The sequence below is a fragment of the Drosophila elegans genome, unplaced genomic scaffold (genome assembly GCF_018152505.1).
Source record: "Drosophila elegans isolate 14027-0461.03 unplaced genomic scaffold, ASM1815250v1 contig_349, whole genome shotgun sequence".
Taxonomy (NCBI): domain Eukaryota; kingdom Metazoa; phylum Arthropoda; class Insecta; order Diptera; family Drosophilidae; genus Drosophila; species Drosophila elegans.
Genome location: NW_024545729.1, coordinates 411,081 through 429,974, shown reverse-complemented (window position 1 = coordinate 429,974; position 18,894 = coordinate 411,081). Strand labels below are relative to the sequence as shown.

The 18,894-nt window shown below is 33.0% G+C and overlaps 2 protein-coding genes and 1 long non-coding RNA gene across 6 annotated transcripts; 1 reads left to right on the top strand and 2 right to left on the bottom strand.

The window, feature by feature from the left end:
* On the bottom strand, nt 1–1,375 carry LOC121467292. The gene is made up of 2 exons (XR_005977426.1): nt 1,279–1,375; nt 1–780 (listed from the first exon to the last, which is right to left on the bottom strand). It is a non-coding gene; the product is annotated as an uncharacterized LOC121467292 (long non-coding RNA).
* Nucleotides 1,376–2,084: 709 nt separating this feature from the next.
* LOC108145318 (ADP-ribosylation factor-like protein 4A) lies at nt 2,085–9,007 on the top strand. Of its 4 annotated transcripts, none has more exons than XM_017270686.2 (5): nt 2,085–2,219; nt 2,275–2,394; nt 2,465–2,562; nt 2,619–2,721; nt 8,363–9,007. In XM_017270686.2, the coding sequence occupies exons 1-5, from the start codon at nt 2,154–2,156 to the stop codon at nt 8,912–8,914; spliced, it is 939 nt and encodes a 312-aa protein (XP_017126175.1). In that variant the 5' UTR covers nt 2,085–2,153; the 3' UTR covers nt 8,915–9,007. The 4 variants fall into 4 exon arrangements, with proteins under 4 accessions (XP_017126175.1, XP_017126174.1, XP_017126177.1 ...); XM_017270685.2 differs by having other exon boundaries at nt 2,089–2,222; XM_017270688.2 differs by having other exon boundaries at nt 2,100–2,219; nt 2,291–2,394.
* Nucleotides 9,008–10,502: 1,495 nt separating this feature from the next.
* On the bottom strand, nt 10,503–14,749 carry LOC108145329. The gene is made up of 3 exons (XM_017270711.2): nt 14,464–14,749; nt 10,889–11,009; nt 10,503–10,821 (listed from the first exon to the last, which is right to left on the bottom strand). The coding sequence occupies exons 1-3, from the start codon at nt 14,618–14,620 to the stop codon at nt 10,635–10,637; spliced, it is 465 nt and encodes a 154-aa protein (XP_017126200.1). The 5' UTR covers nt 14,621–14,749; the 3' UTR covers nt 10,503–10,634.
* Between the last annotated feature and the right edge of the window lie 4,145 nt (nt 14,750–18,894).

The window sequence follows — 18,894 nt, the reverse complement described above, 5'->3', positions numbered from 1 at the left end:
TTTTTCGTTAGAATTTCTTAATTTATTGGAATCGATGCCGTTCGTTGATTGACATTAATTAAAAATCCGTTTTGATAACTATAGGTTTATTTTTGGAACTACTTCCGTTTATTGTTATTACATTTTTTTTAAATGTTCTTCAAGAAAGCCGGGCATAAGTCCCGAAATCGGCAGCGACGAGTAGAATTGACGGCAGCGCTGTGGGCAGAGTACTAACCTTGTACTTTGCATCCGCTGCGTAGCTCGCCGCATTACTTTACCGCCTTGGTCAGCGGGACTAGCGTGGGACAACTGACTTAGCGCTTCGTGCCCGGTGCATTCCCCAACCACTCAGCGACTCAGGTTTTGTATTTCATTTATACGCATATAAAACGAAATTTAAGTGTTTTCAACAATATTTACATTTTGCAATAGCTGCAAGAGTGTATAAACTACGGCTTGCCGAAGTTTGGTTCCTTTCTTGTTGACTATTAAAAGAAATAGGATCTAAAGTTTATGACTGCTGTTGCTACAACATTTGTGGTCAATAATTTGGAAAATACTAAATCTCGTTGAGTATTACTGTCTTGTATTAAGCCCATACTAAATAGATCATCGATAATAAGTATCTCATGTGGTTGATGTAAATTACTTGACAATAAAGAATGAGCTTCAGGATCTCTAGCCCAAGCAAGTGAGGACAGGTTAAAGTCACGAATGACGCAGAGATGCTGATGGTCCAGCAGATTGTTGTAGATATATGCATTATCCAGATAGGCCTTGTACAGGGAACAGGTACTCCTATAAATAAATTTTGATGTTTAGTAGCACATTACAATTAAAGTATTTTTGGCGGAACCAAGGGAAAGCAGTGAAAAATTGAAACTCCAATTAACTCTACCACCGTTTACAGTCACCGTTTACCGTCAACGTCTTCTTCATCCAAGTTGTCAAAGCAAAGGGAAAGACCTGCGAGCATGGTTTGCTGCGCTTTTGTTTATTTTTACGCAAAATAGATTTTATATGCAAAATAAATCACATATATTGCCATACTTGCATAAAAAAAAATTTTTCTAAATATGTTCGTGGCGAATGATTTTTAATCGCATTTATTTTATATGCGACATTTAGCCTTATGGGATTCCAAGTGTAAATTAATGCGCATTAGGCTAAATGCGGATGAAAAATAAGCGACAAATGGTTACTAATCCATTTTAATGACCCTTTTTTATGAGGACATAGCTAAAAACATTTATATAGATTGTAATTTATTATTTTACTCTTTTAAATATTACATACATATACTTATCGAATATTAAAAATGTTCAGACATATGTTGCAAGTTGGCGGAATAAATTAAAATTGATATCTGTTTGTCAAACAACCAGCAGCCCATTCACAAGTCGGAGTTGCAATAGCATCCGGAACATTTAGGAAATTCCACTGATAGCCCATTCCCACAGATCCCATCCATGCGAAACGGTTGGGATTTGTGATGGGTGGTGGACTGGTGTTTCCACAGAGCCAACGTCCATCGAAAGTCACGGTATTTTTTGAGTTGATCTGGAGGTACTTTTTTCGGATCCTTTTTTTTAATGGATTAATTCTTAAATGGTTATCTTAACTTTTAAATAATGGCTTATATCTACTCTCTAGTCATATTGCTGCCTAGGGGAGCGTTAACCTCCCAAGGCCCATTTCACTTTCGACTACGCCTCTCATATCAATCCAAATTCATTCGTGCCAAGGCTTCAGAGGTGCACCGAAACAACTTCGACTAGAAGCGTAAATACTGCCGTCAAGGAATAACCGGGAAATTTTTGGCACGGATCATTTTCAAAAAAGGTTTTGGATGGTGCTCAATGGGACTAGGCCATAAAGCGCCTACAGAATCATGTTATTTATAAAACTTATTTTAGTTAAGTTAAGTTTAGTTTAGTTTTATGTAATTGCCAGTTATAACGTTTTAAGGTTTCATAAGCTGACCGACCAGGAAGACGCTTCGAAATTGAATAAATTATCAAATTTCCAAATTAGAAGAGATGCAATAACGCGGTTCCAGTGTAAGCGGGTATATAAGCCATGAAGACTAAATTAATCGGTAGCATGATTGCAGCCTCTTCTGTTATCGAATTACAAGAAAATCCAATTGAGCATAAGTAATTTAAAAAAGAATGGGGGCTACCATGGTAAAACCTTTGGTAAAAAATGGAAACTTGTTGGATGCTTTGCCTTCTCAGGTAGTTAAAAAATTATTTCCAAACTTAAAAAAACAAAGATATTTTTAAATTGAAGGCAACACTACATGTAGTTATGTTAGGATTGGACTCTGCGGGGAAGACCACGGCATTATACAGACTTAAGTTTGATCAGTATTTAAATACAGTGCCAACTATTGGGTTTAATTGTGAAAAGGTTTGTATACATAATATATACATTTTTTAAATAATGATAATTATGTTACTACATAAACACCATTTTTTAGGTACAAGGCACTATTGGCAAAGCAAAAGGAGTTCATTTTCTCGTTTGGGATGTGGGAGGACAAGAAAAACTAAGACCACTTTGGAGGAGCTATACACGGTATTATATAAATATTTAATTATGTAAAAAGTCAAATTTCTTTATATTGCCTCTAGCTGCACCGATGGCATTTTGTTTGTTATTGATTCTGTTGATACAGAACGCATGGAAGAGGCTAAAATGGAGCTAATGCGTACTGCTAAATGCCCTGATAACCAGGTACGCAGAAACTTAAACCTTACGAAGCCGCTAATCTTACATGTATACAAAAATTATTAACTCTATTCTGAGGGTGCCTCGCAGCAGTCGTCGTTGCGACGTGTGGTGATATAGGGGTGCCGGTAGCTGCTCCTTTGTATTGTAATAATGGATGGTCCGCTCGTTTAGCGGATGGAATTTTCTGCTTACGAGCCAAGTGCAAAGAATTTTTAAATAATTATTTTCTGTGCAGGCGGATCTGAACCCGCCAGCCAAATGTCTGCCGGAAAGTTTCCGTTAAATTTTTAGAAAGTTAACAGAATTAACAGAGGGAAATTTGTCAGTCAGAAGTTAAAACTGGAACAGGTCTGGGAAATTCAAATCCCTGTGAATCTTTCGGAAGTGAAAACTGGGACAGGGTACTGGTACTGATATTGTATATACACATTTTTCTTATTTTCATTGTGACTGTAAAATTTTATTTATTTATTTATTTTGCACTACGACTAATTAAACTCTTAGCGTACTGTGCTAGTCACGTGGTGTTATGATATGGAGCTACAATATTCTTGTTCTAAATGACACTTTCGTTTAAAATTAAATTAACATAGGTTTAAATTTGCGTCAAAATTGATTTAAGTTAAAAAAGAGTTTGTGGTGAAGTTAGGCTGAATTTGTATGTTTGGGCGCGTGTTTTTAATTTTATGGGGTGCGGGAGTTATTTCCAGAGACGATCAGAATTTACAATAAAATTTATTTGCAGAACTGGACAACTTAGTCCGGTTAACAATTAGATTATTAGTTCTTTGAGTTAAAGCTTAACTCAGAAAACAGGAACGACGGTTCTCTAGTGTGGATAATTTTGTGGAGCATTGTCAGAGTTATGCGCTTTATTATAGATTTAAAATCCAAATTATAAATTTTATTTGCGTATTCAGAAATATGGTCACGGGGTCTCAGCTTAAATACATATCGTGCGATGTTATTAAATACTTCATTCATTTTTCTAAAGCTAGTAGCATCACAACTACCAAAAACTGCTATGCCATGTAGTAGATATAGAGTTAGATAGGTCTTTGCGACTAATAATCTTATTTCAGGAGGAAGATATTACTGGCTAACATTGAGTCCGTACGTTTTCCCTACTGCTCTGTTTTTGTGGTCGTTCCAGGTTATGGTATTGTTGAATGTGAAGCCCAGTTTAGTTGCGTTGTGGACATAGGGAAGAGTCGTGTGTTCAATTCGAACAGGTTGTAAATTCTCTGTTTTAATTTTCTTCTTGTAAATCCTCATGCATTTTGACTTTTTGGGGTTAAAGGCTAGACCATTTGCACTTCCCCACTGACTAATGCTTTGAAGGTCCAGAGTTACAAGTACCGACACAGTCATTAATACGACAGAGAGAACTACTAGCATATAGTTGCACATCGTCAGCATCAGTGTTTAAAAACTGCAGTCAAAGTAGCAGAAGTTGCAATATTTTAGCTTTTAACTGCTTTGACTTCGAGCGACTTCTTAAATGAACAGTCTTATTATAAAGGAAATCAAAATTTTAGACATGGTAATTGATGCAATAGAACTTTTTGAAAATGGCGAACAATCTAATCATATAAATAAACTCCAAGCTTCTACCTTATTCGCTCTAATCATTTATTTCTGGCATTAATAGAAAATAAAATAACAAGTTTTTTTTATTTAAACCGGTACGATACATTTATTCTTTGGGGTACCGTAACCGCAATCGAACTAGAATATTTTTATGTTTCAGTTATTATTTTATAAGCTCTTAACGACACACGCCACATGCACAGGAATTTTTGGAAAAGGAAAGAGACAAATCCGAATGTGACCAGATTATAAGTCTGATCAATTACTCAATTCAGTGTTGTGTTGTGTTATGATATTTTTGACAACAGAATATGGCTATTCAATACGCCCCCTCAAAAACAAGATTTCATAACTTTAAACCAAACTTAAAGATCAATAGTTACTTCATTACTTATTCTAATGTGGCCAGTGTGCATTCTGGGATATACATTGTGATCCAGCATTTGGTGCAACCCAGAAAAACCCGGACAGATCACTATTCTTATCTAACTTTAAACAAAATTTGAAACAAAGTAAAATTTAATTAAAGGAACTGAATAAAACTTAGTAGTACGTAGAAATAAAATACAGCATGAAGGAATGATTCAATCAGTCATCTTGCGCAAGTCTCAGTTAGTCTCGTAGCTTCAAAAAACTTGCTGCTTGCAACGGTTTGGTAAAGATGTCTGCAAGTTGATTATCTGTGGATACTCTCACTTGCTGTCTTGCAAAATGATATTTAATATCGATATGTATGGTTCTTTTATGACATGAGGGATTATTTGTTATACTAAAGCAGCCTTGGTTGTCTTCATAAATTTGTATTGGTCTTTCCAACTTTAAATTTACACTATTCAGGAGAGATTTTAACCATAAAGCTTCTCTCACGGCTTCAAACAAGGCCATGTACTCTGCTTCAGTCGAAGAAGCTGCAACCAAACTTTGTCTTTTTGTGTTCCAAAAAATAAAGTTTTAACCAAATACCTTAAATTAGAAACCAGTTGTGCTCTTCCCTAGTTACTATCTACATATCCCTCTAATATGTTTTAAAATGAAGTATTTTTCATACAAACCAATTTCATATCAATGTTTCCTTTAAAATATCTAAGAACCCTTTATAAGCATTGCTATAACTCGGCATTGTGCGTTAAATGTACATTAAACAACTAATAAGGGCGCATTACAATTTTCATCAAAGTTAAGCAATTCATAATTTAGTTTGTTTGGTAACGGTGTACTGACTGCATTGCAATCGTCCATACTAAAACTACCAAACTCTTTTTATGTAAGCGGACTGACTTGAGTTAATTGTATTCTTATTTTAATAAAGGTACGTATTTCGTTTTAATCTGTCGTTCTAAACTTTTCCATTAAATACTTTTTAAAACTATTCATTCTCTCCATTTCTCCTGTTACTATTACCACGTCATCAACATATAGCAATAGATATATGTTTTTCCTGATATCACCTCTGTTAAGGATATAAATACAACGATCCACATGAGAATAAACAAAACCACAGTCTTTTATTTCTTGTTCAAAAACTTCAAACCAGGATCTAGGTAATTTACATACATTTGTATTACTGCTCGATACGCCTTGAGGAAGTTGCATGTATATTTCCTCATTCAATGTGTCATTCAAAAATGCAGTTTTTTACATCCATTTGATGTATTTTTAAATTATATTGAACTGATAATGACAATATGAATCGAAAACTTGAATTCCTTGCAACTGGACCAAATTTTATTGGAATTCCTCGTTCATTATATCTAAGAGAAAATACCCATTTGATATCAACAATATTCTTGTTATGAGGACTTTAAACAATTAACCAAGTGTTCTTTTTTTTATGAGCCTCCTACTCTGCATTAACAGCTTCCTCATTTCTACTAAGTATTTCATCGAAAGTAGTTGGGACATCATTAAAAACCGTATGAGCATTTAACTAAACTGTATTTAAATTTATATCGTCTTGACTTTAGGATATCTTTGGATTGCTCTATAATCTTACACTTCTTCTATTTATGTATTCGATATCCTTATTGATGTTTTCAATATCACCAATTATAACTGGATTCTACTAAGTATTTCATCGAAAGTAGTTGGGACATCATTAAAAACCGTATGAGCATTCAACTTAACTGTATTTAAATTTATATCGTATTCACTTTAGGATATCTTTGGATTGCTCTTTAAACTCTCACTTCTTCTATTTATGTATTCGATATCCTTATTGATGTTTTCAATATCACCAATTATAACTGGATTATTGCCAGTTTCACTAGGATGCTTAGTATTTTTAAACTCCGTACTTTTACTCGGGAAAGTTATACCCCACATTCTTTACATTCATTCGGGAATTCCTTACTTTCATTCAAGAATATTTTGTTTTCTCTTGCCTTACTTCTGCACTTCTTACTTTCTTTTATGGATTCTTTGTGATCATTTTCCTTAATTTTCCTTTCTGCCAATGTTTCAATAGCTGTAATCGCTCTATTTTAGGATGGTGGCAGTGTAAGCAACAAGTGAGAAACTTCATCCATTTCATTTATTCTAGCATCTGAAGCTATTAACTCACACATTAACTCGTCAACGATGTTAAATGACTCAATAGTGTCGTGTCACTCAGTAACTTGAGTGAGACCAATCGTTTTCGGAGAGCCAACTGCGACGCCAAACTACTGCGCTCGTAGATAGCGTCCAAATGCCCTAGAACTTGACGCGACGACATGTCGTTTCCTGCAAAATTTAAAAACGAGTCGCTCAAACACTCTATCAGACTGCTCTTTGCACACCGCTCTGCTATTCGCTATACTTCATCCATTTCATCCAGCACCAGATTATCTATAACGTTTAAAACTTCTAGAGTATTTTTCGCCGTTGAACGGCTTTATATCCCGTTTTCCCTTCTCCAAGCATTTTTTTTTTTTTTTTTTTTTTACTCACAGACGTCTGTGCTAAATATCACCACCGTACTTTTTTATTTGTTTTTTTTTCTACACCGTACACTAAATGTACACTGGGTCCATAATATGCTTTAATCTTTTAGCAGCAAGACAAATAAGACAGTGAGATTAGTTTTAGATTTCAGTTATTATTTTATAAGCTGTTGATGACACACGCCGAATGCATTCCTATGCATCGTGGAAAAAGGAAAGAGACAATTCCGAATGTGACCAGATTATAGGTCTATTCAATTCAGTGTTGTGTTGTTTTATGTTATTTTTGACAACAGAATAGGGCTATTCAATACTTTCCTTTTAGAATATTTTTTCACATGCATATCATTGAAAAAAAAAAGAAATACGAAAAAAATATTATGTTCATTCATACAAAAATTATGCGAGCAAAACAAATCCAAAACGAAAAGTGTACACGTTCGATAAAGTGAAAAATTTAAGTTAGTTTAGGTAGTACGTGTGAAAAAAAGTGTTGATGAGTAAATAATATTAATATTTTGTTTTAAGAAGTTGCTAAGAGTTCATAAGTAAATAAGAACAAGTAAAAAATACACATTCTAGAAACTGCAAATTCTACGTGGAAATATCTTATTCGCTCTAATCATTAATTTTTTGCAAATAGCAGATAGCTATAATGCTAGAAATATTATTTTTATGTAAACTGGTATTACCGGTACTCGGAACTTGTTTTAGTTGCGGTACCGAACCGCAACCGAATTAAAAAATGTTTACCAGAACAGAATCCGTAACCGAAATAGTTATATTGATTGTAACCGTAACAGTAACCGAAACCGATTTTTGATTTCGGTTTTAATTCCTGTTAATGTGTAAAAACATTTTTTTGGTATATACTTATTTTAGTAAAACTTGTTAGCGGAAAAATGAAAATCTACACTTTCAGTCTTTGTTACCTAACTGTTTGGTACTTAAAACTTCCCTCTTATAGAATTAAAATGGTGGATATTTAAATATATATCGTACCTATGGATTTGTCCAACGGTTTGGTCAAGAAATTTTAGTAGCTATTTACACTCTAGAAAACCTTTATTTCCTAAACGAAATAATACATTAAACTATATTAAACTAAATAAACTATTTTTGTGTATTTAAAGGGTGTCCCCGTGCTGATACTAGCAAATAAGCAGGATCTTCCAAACGCGTGTGGTGCAATGGAGCTGGAAAAACTTTTAGGACTGAACGAACTGTGTAATCCAGTGCCGAGTATATCAATGCTAACCAGTTCCAACTCTTCTTCTACAATTAATTTAATTGGCTGCAGTGTGTCAAACCAAAGTATTACAGAAAGCTCGTTAACAGAACAAACAGCGAGTCAATTGCATTCATCAATGATTCATATAAAACCTGTTCTTGAAAGCAATGACCAAAACTGCACTTTAAGTGGAGGAGCATTGCCATCATTCATTTATCCGCATTCTTACAATGAATCTGCTGCATTGGACCAAAAAGTTCAGCGTGACGTTAAAAACAGTTTTCATAACAAAAAACATAGCAGGACATCCTCCAACTCAGTGCAATTTAGAGGGTGGTATATACAACCGACCTGTGCTATAACTGGCGAGGGTCTTCAAGAAGGCTTGGACGCTTTATATGATATGATTTTAAAACGCCGAAAACTAAATAAATCTCATAAGAAGAAGCTGTAGCATAAATAATCGACAGTGCATTTCTGTCAGTGGTTTTTTAAATTTCTTTAGTTTTAGCACAATTTAATAAATAAAACCGCACAGTAAAATAAAGATTTATTTGATTTAAACTAACGAATTCTTCAATCCTAGCGAGTACAACATTTTAGCTCTCTAAAAATACCCCAATCATATTTTATTCAAATGCTTTTTATTATAATATATATTAACATTTAAACCAAAACTTTTTGTAATATTTACGAAACTGCCTATTTAATATTTAAATTGTAAGTATACTTTTATTAATTCGTAATTTTAAAAAGAGAGTTTTAAAAAAAGGAATGGAAAGAAGATATATACCGCTAGACCGGCTGATCTTTTAAATCTAAAAAAGAACCAAAATAAAATGTTTTGGAAATAAAAATATTTGGCTATTTAAATCCCGAACTAGTTTTTATCCTATATTTTTCAATATATGCTAAGAAGATACAAGTTAAATTTTTGACTTTGTCAATCGTGTAAAATTTTCGGTAGGGATTTGTTTTTGGTCGCGGCATTTTTGTAGAATATAATTTTTGTTTTTCCTTTCTTTTTTTCTTTTTTTTTCAATTATATGTATTTTGAAAAAATCGTCTTAAAGAAATGCATTTGAATTTTAATATATTTTTACAGAACCGGTACTTATGTTTCGCTATCGGTAACGGTTATTCAGGTTGCTATATATTTCGGTTACGGTTTCGGTTAGGCAAAAACCGGTTACGGTTTAGATTCGATTTTAGCGGTTAATGGTCTAGAAGTCTGAATTTAACGCATTTTTTTCAAGAAAGATAAACAAAAATGAAAAACATTTTTAGTATAACATTCTTTGTATGGTTTTTATTCCCATTTTAAGAATACAAAAAAAAATTAAAAAAATTCTTATATTCGCCGAGATACACCCCTGTGAGGTGGGGTCTTCACAAACATTGCTGCGTCTTGGTTGACATGATTTCAAATCTTGTAAAGATCGGAAAAAAAATTAAATGAATTCTTTATTAGTAAAGATGCCGTTATCGACCACTTAAAAAAAATGTTTTAAATAACAAAACGGCGTCGACTTGAAAACAAGAAAAAGGTTTTTTAACAATTTTTTCGACCTTTTCGAATATTTTGAAAATATTTAAAACCACAATTGCTGTAGGTCCGAGGCGGACGCGATAGAGAAAAGTATAAACAAGATCTATCTATAAAAAAAAAAAAAACTAGCTGAACAATTAATCAAATTATTGAAAACATCAAACTTACTTAATATAATTTGAAAATATATATAAAAAAAAACAGCAAAGCTTTCATTTATTTTCGTTTTTTTTTCGATTCATCCCATGGTAGCTATATGTTATATTCGTCCGATCCGGCTCGTCCCGACTAATATACTACCTGCAATAAAAAGACAGCTTTCAGATCGACTCTGCTAATGATGCTGATCAAGAATATAAATACTTTATAAGGTCGGACATGTCTTCGTCATTGCAAGGGTGTAATACGTTTTACCGTGATAGTTTATAGCTCTAGAAAACTGTTCAGGCTAAATTTGGTTGCGGTTAACGATACTATAAAATCGACAACATGGTGCCTTTGTGCCTTGATAGTGCCTTTATTTTTGTTCATACATTGAATCTTTTTTTTTTTGACTAAAGCAACACTTGTATTTAAAATATTGTGATAAAGTACTGTAATGTTAGCCCAAACATATATTTTTTATTCAGTTAGCATTCTTTTTGTCGTTGTCCTTTCCAACATCGGGGTACTCCAATGTAACACCGGGTTCACATGTGAAAATGGGACAGCAATAAGGAAAAGAAGCGGTTTTATTAGTCTTCTCTGTGTCCAATTTACATTTGTCGTTCGCTAGGGGCAGTGGGCCACAGTCTTCTACAAGTTCCAAGAGCCTAAGAATTATTAATAGATGTATAACGAAAAACATTTATAATGGTAAGTTTAGAAATAATGTTTTACTTTGTTTCGTTTTCTTCATTTTGTACACAAGTAGATCTACCGCAGAAGGGAGTCAGGTCCCAAGACTTTCCGGGCTCAACAGTAGCACATCGAGTTGAAGCAAAACACATTGCCGGAAAATCTAAAAATGATAACGAGTAATAATATATAGATGAGTAAAGACAAAGGACTCACGGTTTGTTCTTAACAGCTAATTTAAATTATTTTAAACACAATAATAAAAATTTCAGCAATTATAAAGTATTAACCTAATTATTTTAATTAAAGTTCAATTATTTCTTGTTGAATTTTTAAACCCTTGTGAGCAAAAAACAGGTCTATAATTGATTTTGGTAATTATTCTTAATATATTGTGCTCAGCTAAACAAAGAAACAATGCAGCGCAGTTTGGACCGACAAATAACGAGGCGGGATGTGTACCGCCAAGTAAAGCTGCCGGAGTTATGCCAGTAAGCGGTGCAGATTGCATCATTTTGTTATTTATTAAAAAGTTTGGACTTAACATTTTTTAGACGTTGCAACTCTATATAAAACCATGGAGGTTTACTGGAGTTAGGCGGAAAGTGTAACGAAACACACTTTTGGAGGAAGGAGTTCAATGCATAATAAAAGATATTAATGGCCTCTCCCATGGTAGTGCATGAATAAAGTTCGGACCAGTGAAAGCCAGATATACAAGTTTTTAAGCGACTAAAGCTTTACGAAAGCAGTGGATTCGTTTAACAGACTTTTCAAAACTTTTCTTTAAGTCTGTTCCTCCATCAATATTAAGAAAGATGTGTTGTATATAAATAATTTCAAAGTAAAACAAAAATCTTTGGGACGTTTTAAATAATTTGCAAAAAAGTCTATAAAATTAAATAAAAAGGACAAAATAATTTTAAAACTATTGTATTTATACCAACTATTTTAAGGCAGCGTGATTAGCACTTGAAAACACATTAGCTATTTCTAGCGTTTTTCTGCTAAATAAGGTAGGTTTTCAAAAAGTCGTCAAACAAACGTTTTTTGTACCGACCTGCCGCACACAAAAGAAATATTCCAGAATTCTAAAACAGTTCCTTCAAATTTTGTGAACAAACATTTTCTTTTTGAGATATTCTAAAAAAAAGTTTTTTTTTAAATTATTTTTGAACGGAACATTGGATCCAAGTAATTTCCCTTTAGTCATGGTATGCAATCCCTTTTCTTTTAGCGATACCTTTCGATTGGTGTATTACTCGTATTAGTCGATCGGAACGACACAGCAGATTTTTAATTCTATGGCTAAATGTAATAGTCTCCTATGCTTACGATCCTTGTCCGCAATGTCACTTGTAGTGACTCACAGTGAGTCTATGACGATTTTGCGGTATTTTTCGATTGTTTCTATCGCAGCTTTGTGATATTGTGATATTCTTGTCCGACTTATAAAATATTATTACGAAAATAATTTAATAAAAAACAAGTTAATTTTTTTGGTAAAATAAATATTAATCAATACAAATTTGATATACGAAGTTTTTGGAGTATAAGGTGCAATCGTCACTTTATTTTTATCCTTCACTCTCATGCAAACTTTTGACTGAAGTAAGAACACTCTTTGCCAGGAAATAAAATCTGATATTTGAAATACAAAATTGTTCTGGAAGTTTAGCTTTGAAATAAGGGGTTCCTTTCACTTCTTATTATAAAAAATTAAATTAAATAAATGGCCGTGGCTTAATACTTTTATTTACATGACGCAAAGGCGCAGAACTGTATTGCATTTACTGAACTGAAACTAAATAAAAACTTACAAAGTCTGGGAAACCAATAGTAAAGCTAACAAAAATTACAATTTATAGCAAAAAAACCCTCGGTAATGGTGAATTCCATTACTAAAAACATTTATTTAGCAGAAATGTATGCAGTACGCTGATTACCTGAAAAAGCCACTTTCAAGAGTTTGTGCATTTTAAAGAAGTATATTAATATTCAATCATAATTCAGCCATTACTAAATGCCCTATATGTTAAATTAAAATTTTAACATGAAAATTTGTTTGCAAATGACACATCTAAAATCCATATCCTTCTCATTTGCCGGCTGATTTTTGTAATGGTTTGTCAAAAAGATATATTAAAATCACAACCCAAACCCACTTCACAATGCCTGGTAACATTTTGAGAAATACAAAATAATATTAAACAGGTTTAAATAAAATGTTCATCAACATTTTTGAATAGCCCCATTTACAAAATTATAATTTTTATACCCTTGCAGAGGGTATTATAATTTCAGTCAGAAGTTTGCAACACAGTGAAGGAGACGTTTCCGACCCTATAAAGTATATATATTCTTGATCAGCATCACTAGTAGAGTCGATCTAGCCATGTTCGTCTGTCCGTCCGTCTGTCCGTCCGTCTGTCCGTCCGTTTATATGCAAACTAGTTTAAAGCTATCTGCATGAAACTTTCCCAAAAGTTGTCTTTCTATTGCAGGTAGTATATAAGTCGGAACGAGCCGGATCGGACGACTATAGCATATAGCTCCCATAGGATTCCGATAGGAACAATTGGAAAAATAAATGAAAAAAAATTATAATTTTGCTGTTTTTTAATTTTTTGTTTAGTTCTTCGAGATATAGTAATGGTTAAATATTTCAGAATTACGTTTTAAATTTCATCAAAATCGGACGACAAAATCAATCTAATAATTGAGCTGCAAATCATCATAGTTTCAATGTTTTTCAGCATATACTCAAGTAAATCATAATTTAAATGTTTTCAAAAGTATTTAATTCATGCAATAGCTGCAAGGGTATATGAACTTCGGCTTGCCGAAGTTTGCTTTCTTTCTTGTTTAAGCTAATGTCATAAAGTACAAATATTATTTTTGTCACTATATGCTTCTTAAGTTGTATTCTGGTCTAGAAGCCTGAATTTGGGGTATTTTTGAAGTAAAATAAAAAGAAAACGAAAAACATTTTTGACATACATACATATTGACATTTTGGGAATAAAAAAAAAGAAGAAAGAATAAATAAACAAAATTCGCCGCGATACAGGCCGGTGGAGTGGGGTCTTAAAAAAAAAACGATACATCCTAGTTGCCATGATTTCAACCCTTGTAGAGATCGGAAAAAAGATCCAACGAAATTTTCATTTATATCATCGGGCTAACCTTTAACAATAAAAAAATAAAACTAAAAAAATTTATAATGTCTCGGACGCCACGTCACAAAATCGGCTGTATCTCCTTAAATAATTAGAATTTCTTAAAAAATCGTTTAAGGATCATATTTTTAAAAGTCTAAACTGCAAAAAACTCGATTGTTTTAAATTTTTGTTCTTCACACATGTAAAAAGGGCTTAAAGTAAAATATGACCTTGGGCGTACGAGCTTGATTTAAATATATGTATATATATAAGTTTAAGCTTTTTTAATAAATATATATATATATATATATATATATATATATATATATATATATATATATATATATATATATATATATAATTTCATAAAATACATAAATCAACTGCTCTTATCGAATCTAGAAAAATAGTTTTTGGTAGCGAATAAGTATTAAAACGGATAATAAATATACTTACCTCTTAAGACATCAGCAGGAATAAGACGTTTAAAAATACGTATTTCGCCACCATTGGCAGCTTCGTCTATCGCAAGTTTTTGTTCAGCTCCAGTACAAAAAAACGGTATTAATGTTGCTAAAGTTGCAACAATTGCAAAATTAAAACAAAAACTCATTTTAAAGATTATGATGAGTTACAGCTTATCACAAACAATCAAATTTATCTTTGTCACGAGTTAACAATAGTGGAAATTAACACAAAAGAAACCAAGCGCTAAACCAGTCTGTATGTAGCGAAAGTTAAAGATAAATTAAGCCCACAAACCAGACACGCCTCTACTTATGGGGAGATCATACATATATGCAACGGCCATCTCAGTTAAAGCTTTTGAGTTGGCTTCAACACGGCTTTGAAAGTTGTTACATTATAAAAAAAACAATGCCAAGCTTTGTGCTTTGGCCCGGTTTTCGTCAGCGTATGTATAGTCCGAAGGTACTTTGTACACATATACTATTGAATCTATGATTTCTGTGTAACTTTCTGTAGATTTTAGGCATTTTAAACAGAAAATAAAAAATTAACAGAAATTAACGTTTCCCTACAATCCTTCTCTCAATTGGGGGTCCAGAAAAATGACGAGAAAGAAGCATCGTTTCCAGGAAAAAGTCAAGCCCCAAATACTAAACGTTGATAGCAATTTTTTAAATTTATTTTTTATTTATATTTTTTTATTAAAGAAACATTCAAATTTTGATAAGCGATTACATCAGAGTCCGTTTCGCACTGTTCCACTAAAACATACGCCTTTGAAACAGAAGCAACTCTAACTATTTTTCTCAGAAACATTTTGTTAAATTGTCGTTTAGTTGTTATGTCTTCTGTGGATACATTTGAATTACGTTTCTAAATTTTAGATAAAGGCTTTCAGATAAACATGTATATAACTGAAATAATAACATATTCAATGCCCGTTTTCAGTTTTTCTTTTGTCATTTTTGAACGTCGCGAATTTTGTAATATGTTGATGTTTATTTTTTGGGGTTCAGGTATTTTTCTTAAAATCAAACCTACATATATGAACTGCAGTAGCCGGATTCCATTGGCATTTGACCAAAAGTGCATTTACTTACACAGGGCATCCCATAAGGCTTATTGCCGCATTAAAAATAAATGTGATAAATAAATGCGATAAATAAATGCGATAAAAAATCATTCGCCCCGAACGATTTTAGAAAAAGTACCGGAAAATACCGATGTTTTGTTCGTTCTACAACTACAACATCTGTTTTCTATGCAACGATGGCGAAATTTGATCTCTGGCAGAAAAAACCCCAACATATACGGGGATCCTTGCCCTTTATTAGAAATTGTGGTGGTCTCCTTTGCAAACCCGTCAAACAACACGATGAGCTTCCCTTCCTTGTCGTCCAAGTTGGTAAATGCCTCGGTCGTATTATGGATGTCCTGCTGAGCATTAAAGATATCCGTAAAACTCGCTTATATTCATGATTTTTAATTCATTTCGTAAGCAAACCCAGACCAGCTGTTCGTGTCACTCACTTATCGAAGTAGCATTAGCTAAATGATAATGCGGCAATGGAAGCAGGCTATTAGCCCTTGTATATTCATTGATCAATTTTTTCTAATATCTATCTAAACTCTCTACATTGATATTGCATTATCTTGCCTGCTTTCTCGATAATTAGCCAATATTGTAATAGCCTAGATCCATTGTCGCATTATATCTCATTTCCTCATTTCCTCATCCACCTTCCACCATCCGTTGTACGGCTCGTTCCGACTTTTACACTACCTGGTAGTATAGTGTATTTCAATTTCAGTCAGAAGTTTTCAACGTGGTAAGTGATTTCTGAAAGTGTTTTGTTAGTTTTTCGAGATAAAGTCATAGTTTCAGAATAACGGTTTGAGCTTCAATTAAATAAAATTAAAGTATAGCTCTCATGAAAACAACCGGAAAAAAACTAAATGAAAACAAATATAAATTCTCTTTTATAATTTTTTGTTTAAATTGATTTGGATACAGTAATGGTTTAATAATTCAGATTTTTGCTTTTAATATTATTAGAATCGGAAAACGATATCTTATAGCAGACATAGAAACGATCGAATAATTGAGATAAAAATAGCATTACAGCTATATACTTATATACATTAATAGAATTTTTGATTTTTAAATGGATATTAATACATGAAAATAATTATAGCTTTGGTGTTTTTTAACTTTTATTTTTAGTTCTTCAAAATATTAAGTATTAGGTTAAGTATTTCTTTAGAATTACGGTTTAGATTTATGAAATTTAGATTAATGTACATAAACTCCAAGTTTCTACTTCACACAATCTACATGCAAAAACCTAATTCGCTCTAATCATTACTTTTTGGCATTAATAGAAAAAAATATAACATGTTTTTTTTATTTATACCGGCACAACACCGGTAACCGAAACATTTTTTGGTTGTGGTACCGTAACCGCAACCAAAACAGAACTTTTGAACCGAAACCGAAGCCGTTATCGAAATAGTTTTATTGGTTGTAACAGTAACAGTAACCGAAACCGAAACCGATATTTGATTCGGTTTAAATCCCTGGGAAATAGTAATAATTTGATAGTTTGGACTAATAATTTTAATTTAAATCAAACCGGAAACGATGTCATACAGCTGCCATAGGAACGATCGAATAATTGAGCTCATCATAGCTTCAATATTCAATATTCAACATATACGCATATAAATCGAAATTTAAGTGATTATAAGAATATTAAAATTTTGCAATAGCTGCGAGAGTATACAAATTACGGCTTGCCGAAGTTTGTTTCGAAAGAACCGGAAAAATAAATGAAAAAAATTATAATTTTGCTGTTTTTTACTTCTTTTTTCTTCAACATCTAGAAATGGTTAGATATTTTTTAGAATTACGGTTTTAATATATGAAAACCGAACCGATAATTTTTTTCGCAAAACCGAAACCGTAACCAAAATATATAGCAACCGGAAAGGGCCTATAATGCGGCAATGGAATCAGGCTATTTCAATAACAACATTAGAAGCACTGGCTAAGACATATTTGAAAAAATTGATCAAAATTTTAATAATGAGCACACAAGAACTAATATCCTGATTACATTGCCGCACACTTGGTTGCAAATTTTTGTTTTGGCCTTTGAGCAGCGGTACTCAGGCTACCAAAGAAAAAATACTGAAACTCCAAAATTAATTTAAAAAGTCGAATGCGCACTTTATCATTCGCAACAGATGACAAAAATGGATTAATATTTTGTGTTCAAAGTCATAGCGCAGTTTGGGACCTCCCTTATTCGAAAAAAAGTGACAAAAGCGTTCAGAGAGGATTGGCAAGGCGAATCATGAATAAGAAAACAAATGGACGTGATTTTTACTGGAATGGCGCGAATTAAGTCTGTGTCCGGGTGTGGCTGGTATGAATCTTGGTTTTGATAATAAAGGTGAATGTGGTCCGGGTGTGGCTGGTTTGGAGATTTTTAGATTTGATAATAATAAAGTAAACTTCTTGTCGTCCTTGATGACGACCATGTCGCCGACGCGGAGATTTTCCCGGTTCCCGCTTTCTTAATTTGATATAGTCGTCCGATTTTGATGGAATTTAAACCGTAATTCTGAAATATTCAATCATTACTATACACAGCAAAGTTCGAATTTTTTTAATTTTTATTTCCGATTGTTCCTTTGGGAGCTATGTATATGCTATAGTCGTCCGATCCCGCTCGTTCCAACTTATCTACTACCTGCAATAGAAAGACAACTTTTGGGAAAGTTTCATGCAGATAGCTTTAAAACTGAGACCGACTGACAGATGGGCAGACGGACATGGCTAAATTGACTGTCCTAGTGATTCTGATCATGAATATATATACTTTAAAGGGTCGGAAACGTCTGCTTTACTGCATTGAAACTTCTGACTGAAATTATAAAACTGTTCACAAGGGTATATTTTAATGGCACATTTTTGTTTTGGTTTTTGAACAGCGGTAATTAGCGTTCAGCTAAGATCAAGAGTCATACAGGGCTGACTCGTTATCATGGTATTGAGGTCCTCCTTAAGTGTAACTAGGTTTCGGAGCTTTGCAGTAATAAGACTGGTGTTTCAAACAAAAACTTCTAATATCAAACAAATACACCTGTTGAGAAGGTAAAATTAACGCGACGATCGCACCTTGAACTCCAAAAACTTCAGATATCACATTTTTTGACGACAATTTTTTATTTTTATTAAATTTTTTTTTGTCATCGGCACATAGCTGCACAATAAAATAAGCCTTGTTACTTTGCAATTTCAAAGCAGGGTGCCGAATACAAAACTTTGCGTGCGAATCGAACTTTTGTTCGTAGGTGTGTTAAGAGAAGAGTTTCGAACAGTACGGGTCTGTATTTATCTTTGCCTGGTTTGGG

Coding starts and splice junctions, on each gene's coding strand:
- LOC108145318 (XM_017270685.2), top strand. CDS start 2,154: ATGGGGGCTACCATGGTAAAACCTTTGGTAAAAAATGGAAACTTGTTG. Junction 2,563..2,618: donor CTTTGGAGGAGCTATACACG/GTATTATATAAA, acceptor TATTGCCTCTAG/CTGCACCGATGGCATTTTGT. Junction 2,722..8,362: donor CTAAATGCCCTGATAACCAG/GTACGCAGAAAC, acceptor GTGTATTTAAAG/GGTGTCCCCGTGCTGATACT.
- LOC108145329 (XM_017270711.2), bottom strand. CDS start 14,620: ATGAGTTTTTGTTTTAATTTTGCAATTGTTGCAACTTTAGCAACATTA. Junction 11,010..14,463: donor TCCTGCTGATGTCTTAAGAG/GTAAGTATATTT, acceptor TATCATTTTTAG/ATTTTCCGGCAATGTGTTTT. Junction 10,822..10,888: donor AATGAAGAAAACGAAACAAA/GTAAAACATTAT, acceptor AATAATTCTTAG/GCTCTTGGAACTTGTAGAAG.